Here is a 15011-nt window from a genome sequence, read left to right as displayed (position 1 = left end):
ATTGAGAAATAACAGATTAATTTTGAAGTTACATAAATAAAATTCGAACGAAAATATGACTTTCTCCTAAAATACAAAGAAACCTTTTATGCATTGCACAAAAAAACATCCATTGTACGCATGAGCGCATTATTACGTGCTCGAAAGGCTAATCTAACAGGACATTGTCGTTCGGTGTCAAACAGAGGAAGTAGGGAGTGGAAAACGATATGTGGATGGCTCAGAATATCCACTCGTTTCAAGTCAAAAATTGAAAATTCACTTGGATGGTGCGATTGACAGAAAATTACAACTTCTTTCAGAGGCATAAACAAGGAAAACAATGATTTTATTTATCTGCGAATAACAGCGTTACTAATGCCCTAAAATGTCTACAAATGCCAAAAACTCTAATTTTCTTAGTTTCATTTTTCTAGATTAACACATATTGGTCTCTGAAACCTCGATATATGACAGAAAAAAAATCTCCAAACACGAACTGCAGTAATAGAAACTGATGAATGAATATGACAAGGAACGCGTATAGCATAGCAGATACGGATCCATATGAAAGGAGAGTATCTAACGTATTATTGAATTATGTTTTGTCCTCTAGAATGACCTTTTACTCTGATGGTGATTCAAAATTATTTTCATATTCCTGTAGTAAAATGATCACAACGAACAATAACACTTCCAGTTCCCTTACTACATATTGTTAAGGAATTCGATTCGATCCGAAGAGGAACTTGTCCTCGGAACTCTGGTATTGTTTGGGAGATATTACCGCAAGCTTCACTTTTACTAGGATAATGCGAGAATGGCACCTAAACAAAGGATTTCACTGGTAGTAATCCCCCTCCAAGATTCCTAAAACTATATACTAAAAAACGCCATACATCCGAAAGATGAAATTAGACTTTATTATATATATATAACTAAATTCTTTAGGAACTCAGATCCTGCACAGGCGAATCAGCGACACCATCGCGAATGCGGCTTTTCCTCAGTCTCATCCGTGAACGGCAGAATGCTAGGACCTAAAATTATTAGGGGCCCCGAACTACATCGTGGCGTGAATCTAGTGCACATATCTTGAAGTGAGGTCACTTTACTACCTGTTTAAACCATTCCATATTCGTCGCACGACAAAAATCGAAGGATAAATGTGTTGTTTCGACTTCATTAGACTTTTGTACGACGCATAGAAATTATATTTACAGTAAAACTTCTAACGGACATCTCAAAATAACGGACAGTTTTCAATTTCCTGGCAGAAATACATTGGGTGCAATGTGAAAATTACTTCTGAATAGCTGACATTCTCAATAACGGACGCGGATACTGAAAACTATTCCCCAGCGTCTATGTAGAACTTCCAACTAACGGACAGCCTGAAATAAAACTTTGTTATTTTCTTGAATTGCAAGCAATAATAGGCAGGATCGTTAATGTACCGCGCATTGTTGGATGTGATAATTGAACGCAAATGTCTCCATTTATTTGTTTTCAACATGCATTTAGTTTAGTATCCATTTTCAGCAAAAGTTTATTTAATCTTTGTTTATTTGCCTTGCTGCAAGTTGTTAATTTCGAAGAGAAAGAGTATTTTGTCCGAACATAATACCACAGGGAAAAAAAAAAAACACTGTATTAGCTCATTATTAAACAGAAAGACATTTTGCCTACATTATGTTGCTTATACGAGTAGTACGTTAAGTTTATACTGTAGATTTTTTTTTTTTAATAGCGGACATTTCCCAATAATAGGACAGTTATATTCCCTATTTGTGTTCGCTATATAGAAGTTTCACTGAACTAAATCAAACTTAATAATTCTTCTGTCAGTGTCGTTCGATCCCTAATCGTAATCAAATGCACAGGAACAGGCTGATTTAAATCATTGTATAACCATGTCGTACGTCGACATGCTGAGATCGAGAATTGCTGAGATCGTATTCTCGTTTGTCTTACAAGTTCGCTTCCTGCAAAACCGTGACATCATCATAGTCACTGATTCCACTTACCAAGGTGGAGATGGGTGCTAGAGAACTTCAAAGAAAGTATCCAGGACTTCCCGAATTCCCGAAAAGTGAAGGGACTTCTCAATTATTTGCAAAGCGAAGGCTTGGAGAATCCATGTACACCTGTGGAAGTTGCCCTTAAACACTTAATTTTTATGAGAACCCGCGGATGGTTGGAAAGGTTGTAGAAGATGGTACCGGTATTGCCAAACAAGGCATAACTGTAGACATGTCTACGACACGAGGAAACCGTAAACCATCCTACCTTATGATTTTGTTGTTGAAACACGAAGGTGCTATACAGTGAAAGCAAGATTTTCGAACTAGTATTGGATTGCATTATTATTGGTAGTAGTAGTAGTATTTAAGATCCTATATAAACACCTAAATTATAAGTCCTAAGAATTCACAGTCCAAACTGCTACCGCTAGAGAAATAGTTGATTCGATTTTATTTGATTTGAAACTGTATTATTAAGAATACGTCACAATCAGCTTTGGATTAAAAAATAAATAAAATACATAAAAATAAAAAAAATACGTCATCTCCAATCCAGTTTGGCTGATGTACACTCATGTCCAAAATTATTGTCGCATGTCTATAAATGTTGTTGTAGGAATATAATTTGATAACGAATTCGCCCGGTATTTCTTATAATGCTAGTATGTGTATAATCGGCAAAGACATGTATGTGGCAAACTTCATGTCAAAAGAGCATTAAATAAGCACAATAAAACGAAAATAAAACTTTCTTGTCCATTTAGCAACATTTTGTTTTACTCATTCTAATTTTCGTATTTGTAATTTTTTTTCCTGTGAAATTTACCTCAAATATACGTTTTCCGATTATACACATAGTGTTAAAAGTACCCTGCAAAATCATTATCAAATTATATTCTTACAAGAAGACAGTTATAGATATGCGACAATTATTTTGGACATGAGTGTACATGTACGCAGCAGATATGCGACAATTATTTTGGACATGAGTGTACATGTACGCAGCAATATATTATAGGCTCATGACATATCTCATAAAAGAAGTCATACCTGTTCTATATAAAAATGTATGTTAAAAGAATGTGCATTGCGTGCGAAAGGACTCTTCAAGGGCCCGAAAAGCCGAAGTGTAAGTCATTGTCGGCTTACCATCACCTTGTAAAATTAATTTTGTATGCATTGCTGAATTTTGAAACATGCATTTTTGCAATAGAACACCAACGACTTCCTTTATGTGATATGAAGCTGCACTCTCTACGTTGGTTGGACAGTGTTTGAATTTTAGGCTTCTGAAATTTATTTTCCCACGCTTTCGACGGCCTGCATCGCCCAACCTATTGATCGGTATGCACATGTCACAAAGCATTTTCTTGTTTCCATGTCAGGAACCCACCCCTACATTGTTTGGTACGCATTAATTTAACAACCTGTACATCCGAAAAAGCATCTGGCCACACGAGATCTATTTTTAAAGAATAAAAGTTTTCTTTTTCAAACAATACCTGAAGGATATTTACAAATACTTCGTGTCAATACGAACTTAAGAATACCACTCACCAATTTTGAAGCCATCTCTCTGTCTTTTAAATCTTCTTCTAAATTGTGAACCACAGACAAACTGCGTAAAGGGAGCTTGTCAGCTAGCAGGTTTGCATTTTCTATAGATTGCAAAGCTTCTATACCACTACAGGGAACTTGGTGCAGCTCATGTATTTTGGCTTCCATTTTATCAACTTTACATTTGAGATGTTTCATTTCTAGCTGGATTCTCTGCAGTAACTGGAATATTTTTTCAACGGCTGAAATATCAAAAGAAAGAACAAAAACTAAATTAATACAAGACCAAGGAGGCAATGGTACACATTGTTTGAAATATTTTTTATTCTACCTTAAGATCGTGTGTGCCGCAACTACCATTAACAAAAGTCATCTAGGTTCTGACCGGCACATAGCTCATATTGACCCTGAAGTCGATACCCACAGCAACATACGGGATGAATTTTAAATCACATATTGATAAAAGCTTCATAATTAATGCATAAGCAGTTTTATTTTTATTTTATTTTTTTAAGGCTATTGCAAGAAAACTACTAATTGTTGTTTGAGGGCTTTCCTAATCATTACACCACATTCGGGTCAATTTTATAAGTCGGTAGAGCATTTCAAGTGTCTTAATGGAATAAAATAGCCTGCTCGTGCCCCTAGGCATTCTACTGTATACGGAAGTTCTGCTGAAAAAGGTTACTGCAAAAACTCCTGTTGCGAGAGAATGCAGTTACATTTGATATTTCAACTTTCAAATTAATGTAGTATAAGAATGATATGCTCCAATGTTTCTCTGCAGAACCTCCGTATATGGAACAATGTCTAAATATCGATACTAGCAGAGTAACGGTTTCAAATGGGGTGCGAGGAATGCTTAACATTCAAAGAACGTTGATCGCGTCTCTGTGGTGTGACAATTATGACACCTGAACGGAATTTGCCTAATTTGGGTTCGTTCGAATCTCAGCCAGAGCAACAATAAAAACTTGAGTGTGTGTTGGTAAGCAAGAGAAGAAACCAGAAGCGCCACGAGAGGGCGTATCGGTGTGTCGACTTAACAATTTTGTCTGCTACCTGCGCACAGGCAGTAAGAAAAAACAAATGACTAACAAGACGCTGTTTTGTACAAAAGTATAAATTTTTCTGTTTCATGGTACAAACTTTATATCGTCAGCCCGTCGGTTTAGCATTCAAAAGGTTGGGAGTTTAATCGCTCCTAACATACGCTTGCCCACAAGCTTCCTCTAATATGGAACAGAATAGTTCCAAAGCAACCATTCCAACAGGATGCGCTGCAAAACAAAATGTGATAAAACTAGAATTACAGATTATATGTTCTGAATTTTAAAGCCAAGAAGTACTTCCATTACGAAAGGAACGCCGGATCTAGAAATACTTTCGGAGGAGATCGTAAACACTAAAGATTTCACTGTAAAAAGTAAATCTTAGTATGATATATATGTTTTAAAATGTAATTAGTACGAAATTTATATTAGTTACACAAAAATCTATTTTTGAGGAAGAGAAGGAAAAATGAAATGAAATCTTTGAGTTTTACGTCCCACGCTTATGCCGGTTAGGCTAAAGAAGACGGTGATGATGAGTAATGAATGAAACGGTGGAATAAAGAAAGTGGGAGGAAACGGGAGAACCCCGAGAAAACCCACGCACACGGTGTTTGTCCACCATGAGGAAGAGAAGGGTCCGGACTCTCCCCCCCCCCTTCCTTCGCACGGCTTGGAACATAACAATTTCAATTTCCAAGCATAAGTTTTACCATAATTTCGTTTTTCATTAACAAAAATTGGTGATAATCTCGGAGACTACTAGGTCAAGGCAGCCACACTAAGTGGTCGGAGAAAATCGATGCATTGACTACGTGCTGCCACACTTTCGAGCTAGCAGGGTTCAAAATGTCTCTAAAGAAGCAATATAGTCTTCATTTTGTTTGGTTATTTAATAATGACGACACACGTAACTAAGCTTAGCAATACAGTTTAATCTTTGGATACTTACTACTGCCAATTCCTAAACGAGCTGATGTGAAGGTACTGTCTGTATCTGCACATGAAGTAGTGGCAACTGACGACGCTGACATTCTGCATGGAGTTTGGATTTGGGAGTGGGATGGTGAAGGTCCGTTTGGACTTTTACGATGTGATGCAGACGAGCAACCTCCGTTTGAATTGTGCACCATAGATGATACGTTTACCTCCGCAGTTCCTCCTATAGATACTCCAAGCGACTCTGAAAGCAAGTAATGAAATTATACAAACATTCAGTTTTTACTAGACTGTTAGGTATACAATAAGCAGGTGACAACTTATGGTTTTAAAAGCATGTTTAAAATGTTACAATGATTACATCCAGTATTCTATCTGTAGGGGGATGGCTGGAACTTCCTCCTCTCTGTTTCTCGAAATACCTCTCAACCTTGGATATGGTGGAAATAAAACCCACTTTTTTGAGCTATTGACGAATTTATCCCCCTCTCCGGAAATCGCAGAAATCGTACACTGATTACATTAACTCACAACGTTAAAAGATACTAACGCTGTTTATCTGCTTGTTTGATCTTGTCCTAAATAGACTCCCTATCATAATTAAATGAATATTTAATGTGTACGTTATTTTTTCATTTATTTATTTATTGATGAATACTCATAATAGAACCAATTTAACGACACAGTTTGCATTACGAGCCCGGTTTTTCTGTAGTTAACCATCATGAGAAGATAGCATTTATCCGATAAAAGGCGAAAGTATTAACAACCTCGTTAAAAAAAAAAAAAAAAAAAAAAAAACTAGCAAGCCTTTTCATAGAAATAAATTACTTGAGACTATATCTGAGTCTGAATGATTTGTTACGTAAGACTTGCTTGAACATAGCAAGTAGCCAATTTTGGACTCCAAATTGAAAAACTTGTTTATAAAAATAAACAAACTAGACATCTTATTTTTAGTTGTTAGGGCTTCTCACTAAGCTTGTTGTACACATTACAACAACTACTCTGCACATCTAACGAATAAATTGTTTCCAACAGGTTCATAAAACATTGTAGGTTACTTCTATCTGTCTACTATTTCAGCCAGCCTTACTTTTGAATGTTTTTCAGACGAAGTAGCAATAAACTTTCTCCAAAATAGTATATAGTTTCACATTTAAGTAACGTCTGCACTGGCATAGTAATACGAAAGAACAGTGTTTCTTTCAGGCCTGTTTTTTTTGCCCCCCCCCCCCGGACGAAATGGTTAAAACGTACTGAAATAGAACCAGCAGAGGGGAAATATATGATTTCAGCCCCTCCGAATACTAAGAGTAACCCCCGGAACATTTTTTTCTGAAACAAACACTGCGAAAGAAGGTCAACTCCCTGGCAATAAAGAATCGCCCACGAAATCTTGATAATTTTAACTTTCACACATTAAAAAAAAAATATTTAAAACGCGATTCAATACATAGTCCTATGTGACAAATCAGCTACGAGCTAAACTTTTAATTTGCGTTGAAATTACTATCAAGAGAGATATATATGAGGAGACAAGCAATGTTCTTGAACGAAATTATGAATATAAAATATATTTAGCATAATTACCTTTCCGAATAGGTGCTGGGGGACTTGGAACATTACACTCGTTAAAAGTTTCATATGGTCTTCTATTAGTTCCTGGATATGAGTCATCACTGTCCTCTTCACACAAATATCTTTGTGGCTTTCTGCGACATCTTCTTGAATAAATTTCTTCGTCAGAAGAATCACTACTAACGTTTGAAGTCAGTAAAGCTTTGTCAGCCTTTGCTGTAGCTTTTTGAAATGAATCTGAAATGTTAAAAAATACATATATTCTACAGTTACTGATAAGGGAAAGTAGCTGCGAAATTATTCTTGGCGTGAAAACCATACACGATAAGAAAGCAACATGGTTATGGATCTACCCTCAGTTGTGATTTCTTTGCTAACTGTAAAACATTAAATATTAGAATATCCCAAATAAAACAAATCTGTTTACGAACTAAATACTCTTGTTTATGTAAAGTTATTCACGACTGAAATTCGAGAGTAAGTAAGCCTGTAACAGAACTAAGAATAGAAGGCCTAAGAATACTAGCATTTTTATTTTATTTATTTATTTTTTAACTTTATTTAACGTACCTTTGACATTTCCTGCTCACGATAAGATAGTGCAAGGCTGGATTTGGAGAGAGTTATCCAGGCCTTGTCTTTAAGGTACTATATTCAGCATTTGCCTGATTTGACTGAGTATAAGATCCCGGAAAAAACTCTAGCATAGTTAACACAAACACACACACACACACAAAGAAAAAATCCTTCTTATTTCCCTGACTGGAGTTGCTACTTTTCCCTGACTTCTTTATTTTCTTCCATATACTATTTACTTTATTTAATGTTATTTCAAAAGCACTTTAAGAATCCTATAAGAAACGTCATGGATTCTAAAAGCTAATTTAGTATATAAGGTCCTAACATAAAAAGTTCATTTTAGGTCATACAAATATATATCAACTCATACCAACTTGTAATGTAAAGAGGACACCATTTTTTCTTTTTTCTTCAATAAGACTGTATTCCAGCAATGTATTAAAATGGAAGATATTTTTAAAGCATATTTGTCACGAAACAACTGGTGACAGGAAGCTATGAATTTGAACAAGCTTACTTTATGAGTTTTATTTACCAACTAAGCATCTCGAACTGTAGTCACAAGTATACAAATTACAATGGAATTAAACCTTTAAACTTTTCCTTATTTTGACAAAAATATCCTCACAAATTTCGACCTGTAACGCTGGAGCGTCGAACAGGTGAGTTCACCGTTAGTAACCGTTATAAATGAATAAAACAGGAACAAACGTAATCCGAAAAAACCTCTTGCAATTTCCCTGGCATTTATATTTATTTCTTGTTTCCCTGATTTTCCAGAATGCGGACATGGTGTCTAGTCAGGATGGCCAGCCACCGGGCTGAAATCTGCGACCTACCAAATACTGAGATAACGCGCTACCAACTGAATCACGGCTGCTCCGCATGATAGATCTTGCATTTCAATGCAGAAAATAGTGAAATAATATTACATTTTGACTCAAAATTGAGGTATAAATACTCAAAAACACAACGAGACAGATGAAAAGAAAATACAAATAGTACTCACTGGATTGTCCATAGATTTTTATGTTCACAACTGTCCAATCAGCAGATGGCTCCTTACAGTCCCTGATAAAATTTTGAATACGCCTAACGGATGATGTTTTAGGCCAAAGGCATTCAGTTTCGTTTTTAAGCCATTTACTAGGTATAACTTCTAATGCTCCGTCCTCGTCAGTGAAAGCTGCTACGCAACAATTTTTTCTTCCTGAGGTCATGTTGATTCTGTCTACAGATATGCTATTAAAAAAAAAAAAAAAAAAACAACTCAACACTGAATGAGAAAACACTGCAGCGTATTTCTTTTCCAAACACAATACATTTTGATGTCACAGAGGTAAAGGAAGCACGGGATATCTTATTCGACAGTTTGCCACACATAAACAAATACCAACTGCGAACTGCATGGGAAGGAATAATAGTCACCTTCTATCGGAACATCCAAATATATCAACCAAATGGATGGGTGATCATTCGAGCTATTTGTCTCAATAATATTAGTAACTTTGCCTATTTTCCCTGTAGTGACTTGAACAAAACTGTCCTTATAAACAGAGATACCAATCATGAACCCACTATAACTCACTGCTATATATTCTTCACCCACAACCCCTAAACATATGGTCCTCCGCTATACGGTTTATTCAAAGCTAATTTGCGGTATGACCTGGAAGTGAACTCACGAATAGACACAATCAGATTATCTTCGTAGCTTTCGCTTAAACATCCGCAGCGTTGTGGACGGAAAATGCACAGATGAAACAGTAGAAAAAAAAAGTTACCAGTTTGTTTTTCTTCTCTACTGTTTCATCTATGTGCATTTTCCAATCGTAACTTCGAGGATGCTTATTATTTAAGATAATCTGATTGTCTATTCGTGAGTACATTTCCTATTTTCCTTATTTTGGACCATTTTTGTCATTAGGCTCCGTTTTTATCCATGTGATATATCCACTCTACTCCTTATCTTCCCTTCTTAGGCAATGAAGTAAATTTTAATTCAACGACATCGAACGTCTAAAATTGTTATGACCAGACTTGCCCCGCTTTCTATTCGCATAAAAAATATAGCATCTCTAGTATCTAACCCTTATACACTATATTAACTGTGTTTCGACCTTAACAATGTATTTATAGAGCCTACTGTTTCTCGCATACAATATCTGGAATATGTTTGCTACTGTACATGGTGTATAAAAGGTTTGCGGTAACCACTGAACAGGGTTGGCAAAAACCATGGTTTTTATTGAAAAAACCAATAAACCAGGTTTTTTGGTTTAAACCCGGTTTTTTTGTTTAAACCTGGTTTTTTTGGTTTAAATAATTTGCTCTATGTATTTATATCACATATGGACAGAAATAAGTTTGTTTCGCCTTCGTGTTATATTACAACAATGGGGTTACATAAGCTTAAAGCGAAATCCAAACCGCTTCTTGGCTTACATCCGAGAGAAATTGTCCTCTATTTGAACTCGAAACCAGGATTAAATTGGCGATACGTCTGCCGACGCACTCAAGAAGGACTCCCGATAAAAATACATTGTACTGATCTTTACATACTTGTTAATATAATTGTCAAGAGCCATTTCAAAAGGACAAAAAAAAAAAAAAAAATAAACAAATAAAAATAAAAATAAAATAAAAAAAAATAAACCGTTGCACAAGTGAAGCCAATCTACAGAATTACATATGAACAATTTCAAAATACTGCAGTGTACACAAGAACTAATTTAGTCCAAATTAGTTCACTACGACTTTTATTAGTCCAAGTTAAAGAAATATAACGACTTAATTTGCATATCAGTAAGAAAAGTGAATAAAGATACGAATTATTTGAATCCACTTCCATTTATACATAAATAGATACTTCTGATTTCAATAAATGCCTCTGGTGTTTTTTTATGACCCTCTCCCCCCCCCCCAAAAAAAGTACGGCACTTCGATGTATTTTACCAATAGTAAACATTATTAAAACGAAACAATATTTAGAATTTTTCTTTGATTGCAATTGGATAACAATAATAACAAACTATAAAAAATCACAAAACATTCATAAATTTATAAAAAAAAGCTGCTTTTGTAGTTTAATCTCTTTGAGTAATGAATGGGGAATTTAGGTCTGAATATAATACGAATAATATACGGGAGTGAAATGTGATAACCCACAAATGTGTTTTCATCAAGATTTTACGAACACTTACACTTTTTCGGACATTTTTCGTTTTTTGGTTTAAACCAGTTGTTTTTTTTTTTTTTTTTTTTGAAAAAACAGCTGGTTTAAACCAGCCAACCCTGCCACTGAAGCACCGTAGCTCAGTGGTAGAGCGTGGGTAGCATTCAGGAGGTTCTGGCTTGATTCCAGGGGTTGTTCCCCGTAGATAAGTGGTAACACTTGCTACCTTATAATCCATGATTCCAGGTTAGATTCCTGTGGGGATAAACGTTATTTGTATCCCACGTAAAACTGTAGGTCCCGTCCTTGGAAGCTCAACAACTCGTTCAAAACGTTAACTTGAATTCACTCACACTCAATTACCATGGTCCACTATCCAAACAAGTTTTCCCAGGGCAAGGTTCTCACTCATTTGCCAAGATCAAATTCAATGACTTTTCCAAGTTTTACACGTCACTACCCAGAACTGCCAGTTGCCCCAATTTATAGTACGATAGATATTTGTACTTGTGTGCAGATACATAAAAACATAATATCTTTATGAACAGAAACATAATTCCGAGAAAAAATAAGATAGCAAATGTTACATGGAAATAAAGATAGGTCTACATCAGAATACTTCACTGTACTGTTTCCTTAACTTGTTTCATGGTTGGCACATCAGCCTGTAAGTTATTTCAGAAGAGATCTAACCAACCTAGCCAGTTTTTAGGCAAATCTAGTTTCTGAGTGACAATCACAGGCTAAGTAACCTACGTGTGAATCTGTATTTTCATGGCCAATTCTAGTTTTCAAATGGCGGTTACAGGCAAACCAACGTAGTGGCAGACATAAATTAGCCTAATATGACCTAACCGGCAAGACCTTATTTTGATTATTTATTTACTCATGGGAAGGACAGAAAGAAGGGATCGATCCTTCAGGTAAAACTAGGATTTGGACAGGAAGTGGCCCTGGCCTTTCAAGAGAACGTACTATCCCGGCATTCGCATTGTGGGGCGGAGGAAAGCCTCAGTCAGGCCTGCGCGGGATTCCAACCCACGCTCGAACTACCCAAGTGCTGCGTGACAGGCGGATGCTCTTCCCCTACACCAACAGCTGGGTTCAAGATCCTACGTTGCGCAGAACAGCGAAAGTATGCGCTCACCTAAAGTTTATTAAGTACAAGGAGCAAAATAGTAAATTAACTTATTTAAAATAGAGTTACAAGTTATATTTATCAACACTGTGTCCCTTGTACTTAACACAAATCAGTTGTGATGCGTGTGCATCTACCACTGTTTTATAAAAAGTAAAATCTTGCTGATCTTAACCTAACTTGAAACTATGCAAGAATGTGCCAATTCGGTAGTGAATAACTCGATAGTACCTCCATTTGTCATAATCTCTCAATTTAAAGTACTTTTTAACGCATTTTTTTTAAGTAGTAAATAAATCGTTCCAATATTTGGCCGTCTCGGCCTGAGCCTCCTATGCCTGAAGACCATAAATCAAAATTATTCACGACTAAGTATAGTGATATCTGCACATGTTCGCACCTGTAACAACAAAACCAGTATTAGATTTCTTGCATCGAGCGCGGACTATAAACTAGCCAAAATTTATTTGGAACAGTTTATGTGGATCTCTTAATCTATAGTCGACATCGTTCATGCAAATCAAAGATAAAATATGCATTCTATTAATGGAAGAAAAATAATTTTAATACTCACCTTCAATAATAAATACCAATTGATGGTAAAACCACAACAAACAACAGTCATAAATATATTTCCTGCTTTTCCCTCGCTTCGCACCGCTTGTGGCGCCATACGGTGTTATGGTTTTAAAACTGTGAACAGTTGACAAACAATCTGCGTACTCCGATCGACATCGATTCGACATAGATCGAGGCCGAATCGAAAAATTACTTTTTCAAATAATTGCCACAGAACCATCAAAATGTTAATTTCATGTGTTTCAAATTTATTCATTGTAAAAAGGAAATGTTTCCATGCTTTTTTCTTTTTGGTGGGCAAGCCTATTTATATCCCACGTGGGACCTATATCGGTAAATCAACATCGGCAAGCCCACCAAGTTCCCACGTGGGACCCATATCAGTAAATCAACCTCGGCAAGCCCACCAAGTTCCCATGTGGGACCCATATGGGAACTTGGTGGGTTATTGTGGGCCAGTTTAGATCCACGACGCCGACATTGGCCGATGTCGCACAAATATGGGTCCCACGTCGGCGTGCTACTGGGGATTGATGCTACCATCTTAAATTTTGGGAGGGATAAGTAGGACCACCTCTTAAATTTGGAAATTGATAATAAAATAAAATCTAGTTAATATTCTCTAGGACTTGAACATATACCACTCTAAATTTGGGTGCTCATCTTGTTCCATTTTATGAGTACAAAATTGCCCAAAATTCAAACTTTGGAGGTTTATTTATTTCCTTTGGTGATGGTTTACCACAGTATATGATTATATAGTTGGCTGTAGGAGTCCATTCTCTTTTACAAGATATGGATATATTGCAGGGGCGGATCCAGGACCGACTTCTGGGGGGGGCGGTGGGTTGTCATACTGCTACTTTTAAGGGCTCTAAACTTTGGGATGGGTTTTATTTATATATATATAAAATAAGAAAGCTTCCTCTTCTGGGGATGGCGATCGCCCCGATTTCCCCCCCCCCTGGATCCGCCCCTGATATATTGAGCAGTCCTTCTAAACCTTTTTTTCACTTATGACACACTTTGGTGTAATCCTACGACATCGCGACACACTTGTTGAATATTTTAAGTAAAATAATATAAATTATAATAGTCAGTGGCGCAAGCAGTTTCGTCTCATATATTTTTTATAATTTTTAAAATGTATCTCTTAAAATAGTAAACGATTATTTCTAGATAATATCTTGCTCAAGAGTGTTAAAACCCCGAAACCCTCCTTGCGTACGCCACTGATAATAGTGTAAGACAATAAGTTGATGTAAAGTAGTATACGAACACATGGTTTTACGTTAAAAAACAAAACAATAGTAAGTATCGTAAAAAGACGACACTTCCAGGAAAACATGAAGAAGGGTTCGGACAAAATACGAAGAAGGCCGATTGCCCTGACATGGTCTCCCCTTCAAGAGGACGCCTATAAAAGAAGCCGACGACACGAGAGTATCAGTTCATTGCTGATCACTCACCTATCAACATCTCCTGGGGCCACCATGGGTTATGGAACTACCATGAGCAAAGTACATATCCTATAATCACCGTCTCCCTGGCTTGCCATGAGCTACGGAGAATTCCTTTGACAATCTTCTGAGGCTGCTATGGACAAATGAGATATTCATTAATTACCCACTCCCGAGGCTGCTATTAGCGGAGTTATCCTCGATACATGTCTAAGACCATTTAATGTTTATTCCGAGGCCACCTCCGTGTGCCAGAACCTTGACTGTACTCTGAAAACATTTAGGGCCTTATGCAAAGTCATTCTGATGCGTGATTAGTGCCATACTAAAGAGTTCGACTAACATATGTTTCCTGCAGTAGTCAGGCTTTTAGTATGACGCTAATCATTCGTCAAAACGACTATGCATAAGGCCCTTAGAGACTTACAAGAGCTTTGTAAAAACTTTTATAACGATTTTTTTTTTTAAATTTTTATAATAAGTGGTGAAGGGTTTATATCCCGAGTACGTTATTTAAGACTACCAAACAAAACATGGCAGTATAAAATTCGTCGCGTTTGTACGAAAATAAGTTTGACCTACGCGCATAGACTATATATATATATATATATATATATATCAGTAAACTTTTTATGTATGAAGATACAGAGTGAAATAATAACAACTTAAAAACTTATAATTTTGCCGAATCAAACATACCGCACCAAGTTCTCGCCGACATTGCAAATTGAAAACGAACAGCAACAAAGTTACTTAAGTCCCCTGTTGACTTCTCATCTTATGCAATGAAGAACCATACTCAGCACCCGATAATTTCTTCCATAATATATTACAATGTTAAAAATTTACATATATTTATATATAGTCAGTTTGTCACATAAAATTGTCACTGTCCTATTGAACAACGAAAGGGAGGGAAAGCGCGCTAACACTTAAAAAGTCCTAAAC

The 15011-nt window shown here is 36.3% G+C and overlaps 1 protein-coding gene across 1 annotated transcript; it reads right to left on the bottom strand.

Moving 5' to 3' along the window:
• Positions 1 to 3421: 3421 nt before the first annotated feature.
• LOC145668032 (uncharacterized) lies at positions 3422 to 14098 on the bottom strand. The gene is made up of 5 exons (XM_081735502.1): positions 14073 to 14098; positions 8721 to 8953; positions 7145 to 7369; positions 5565 to 5795; positions 3422 to 3802 (listed from the first exon to the last, which is right to left on the bottom strand). The coding sequence occupies exons 1-5, from the start codon at positions 14096 to 14098 to the stop codon at positions 3495 to 3497; spliced, it is 1023 nt and encodes a 340-aa protein (XP_081591628.1). The 3' UTR covers positions 3422 to 3494.
• Between the last annotated feature and the right edge of the window lie 913 nt (positions 14099 to 15011).

The sequence above is a fragment of the Thermobia domestica genome, chromosome 1 (genome assembly GCF_964235325.1).
Source record: "Thermobia domestica chromosome 1, izTheDome1.hap1.1, whole genome shotgun sequence".
NCBI classification, from domain to species: Eukaryota; Metazoa; Arthropoda; class Insecta; order Zygentoma; family Lepismatidae; genus Thermobia; species Thermobia domestica.
Note: the sequence above shows the minus strand (reverse complement) of the source record. Positions and strands in the feature narration are given on the sequence as shown.

Coding starts and splice junctions, on each gene's coding strand:
- LOC145668032 (XM_081735502.1), bottom strand. CDS start 14,098: ATGGTGGCCCCAGGAGATGTTGATAG. Junction 7,370..8,720: donor AAAAATCTATGGACAATCCA/GTGAGTACTATT, acceptor TTAACATTTCAG/ATTCATTTCAAAAAGCTACA. Junction 5,796..7,144: donor CCCAGCACCTATTCGGAAAG/GTAATTATGCTA, acceptor ACTTGCTTTCAG/AGTCGCTTGGAGTATCTATA.